Genomic DNA, 2,254 nt, shown 5'->3' on the forward strand with positions numbered 1-2,254 from the left:
TGATGTGGACCTTTAGCTCTTGTAGTGACCAGGCAGACAGGTAGTCATCTCTATCTATGAACTTTACCCAATTGCACCCATACGAAAATGATAACTTCTTCCTGTGTACCACAATGAGATAAAGATTGGGAAGTATTATTCTCGCCCCCCCACAACTTTTCTCTTTCTGCATATTGCTGATACTCATAACTTCTTGTTTCCTTGGTTTATAGATGATCATGATGCAGTCCTGAGGTTTAATGGGGCACCTACAGCCAACTTTCAACAGGATGTAGGCATGAAAACCACCATTCGCCTGATGAACTCTCAGGTAAAATTTCTTCATGCAGGTAGGGTTGTTTTGAAGAATAAGTGAGACAATCCATGCCAAGCAAGAAGTATCTGGCACATATGTCAGTAAATGTTAGCTACTCTAATATTTATGTGTGAGATGGGTATGGAGGATAGAATGGTGAGCAAAACAGACTTGGACTTGTTTTCATGTACTAACTGATACAATCAAATACTCATACAAAGAAATTTAAAGCTGTAATTGAGAACCATAAAGGAGAGGGTCAAGATGCTAGCAGAGTCCATAAGAGGTAAATTTTCCCTAGTCAAAGAAGTCAGGAAAAGTGAGGAGGAAGAGAAGAAGACAAGAAGGATGGTTCAAGAACTTTTCAAGGAGAAGCAACAGCGTAGGGAAGGCCATTTGTCTCTGAGAGGCAGAGAAATAGCGCAATCACTGTGGAGAGTTGACGGACCCAGAACCAGATTTTATTTTAATTTTTTAGATTGGAGAGAATTGAATATGTTTAACAGTCAATGGGAAGATAGTCACAAAAGGACAAATATTGTATGATTCCACTTATAAGAAATACCTAGAGTAGTCTATTCATAGAGACAGAAAGTAGGATGGTGGTTTCCAGGGCTTGTGGGGAGGGAGGAATTATTGTTTAATGGGCACAAAGTTTCAATATGGAAAGATGAAAATGTTCTGGAGATGGCTGGTGGTGCTGGTTGTACAACAGTGTGACTACATTTTATGTATATTTTACCACAATAAAAAAATTAACTCAATAAGGAGAAACTACTCATTAGAGTGAGAAACTGATTATACTAAAAAGAAGGGAGAAGAAAGTGAAGGGGTAGAGGGGGTTGATCCAAAGCCCAGCCCAGGATTAACCCCAGCAGGAGGGAGTCAGAAAGAAGAAGAATGGGTGGGCACCTTGTAATGGAAGCATGAAAGGGCTTCTGTTTTCTCTGCATACTAAGATGCAAGGCCATGTAGGAGGGAGACTGAGGGGGACAGAGGTTTCAGTAGAGGAGGCTTAAGCCTAGAGGGTTTTGAAATTGTCTTTGGGGAGAGTGGAAGAAGGAGTAAACCGGTAGAATAGAGTAGAATTTCCCAGCCATGCTGGCTACACTGAAGATGGAGAGCATGAATTCAGAGAGAAATCAAGCTCTGTTTGATCAGGGGTAGTGTGATTAGTAGGCAGCAGCAATAAAGAGAGGGAGCATGGAGGAGTTCTGAAAATTCTCTTGGATTGGGGATGCGGCCTGCTTCTTGTGCATCTCTCCATGGTGTTCAGTGAGGAACTAAATCTCCATCCTAAAAAGATTCTGAAACTTTATTTAAAGCCACGGTAAGGCTTCCTGGGAAGTAAGAGTCAGACTTTGATCAAATTCCTCCTTTAGCACTTTCTAGATGAGAGACTGCAGCAAATTGCCTTATCTTTCTGAGCCTCAGTTCCCCTATTTGAAAAGGAGAAAAAGAGATGTTACCATGCAGGGTCTTTGTAGGAGCAAATGAAGTTAATAAACATGGAGCATTTCATTCAGAGGCTGGTTTGCAGCAGCAAGTGCTCCGAAAATGGTGTGAACCTCGCCTGTGTCTGTTGGGAAATCACTGTGTCTTCCCACCTCCCAGGCAAAAGGGCCTCTTGTCTCCTGGCAGAGATGATCTCCAGGCTTAGGACCATTTGGGAGGTACCCAGTAGAAGGGAGATAAGACTTCTGCTAAAAGAATAATTTTTAAGAAAAAAGTAAGATCATGACTCTCATCTAATCTAATAAAAAAGAAACATGGTAATTGGCGTACAACCGCTACCCTTCCCATTGGCTAATCAGGGAGATATGCAAATTAACTGCCAGCCAAGATGGCGGTCGGCAGCCAGGCAGCTTGAAACTAACATGAGGCTTGCTTGCTTCAGTGACGGAGGAAACCAACGTTCCCCGCCTGCGGCTGCAGGCCTCTGAGCCTGCAGTTTCAAAT

The 2,254-nt window shown here is 42.5% G+C and overlaps 1 protein-coding gene across 3 annotated transcripts in view; it reads left to right on the top strand.

Moving 5' to 3' along the window:
- ST6GAL1 (ST6 beta-galactosamide alpha-2,6-sialyltranferase 1) overlaps positions 1-2,254 on the top strand; it is a 123,953-nt gene that overhangs the window by 101,127 nt on the left and 20,572 nt on the right. For all 3 annotated transcript variants that reach the window (XM_006765850.2, XM_006765848.2, XM_006765849.2), the window contains one exon: positions 213-310. In XM_006765850.2, the coding sequence (XP_006765913.1) occupies positions 213-310 (98 nt within the window). The remainder of the gene's footprint in view (positions 1-212; positions 311-2,254) is intronic.

Source organism: Myotis davidii, unplaced genomic scaffold (genome assembly GCF_000327345.1).
Source record: "Myotis davidii unplaced genomic scaffold, ASM32734v1 scaffold41, whole genome shotgun sequence".
NCBI classification, from domain to species: domain Eukaryota; kingdom Metazoa; phylum Chordata; class Mammalia; order Chiroptera; family Vespertilionidae; genus Myotis; species Myotis davidii.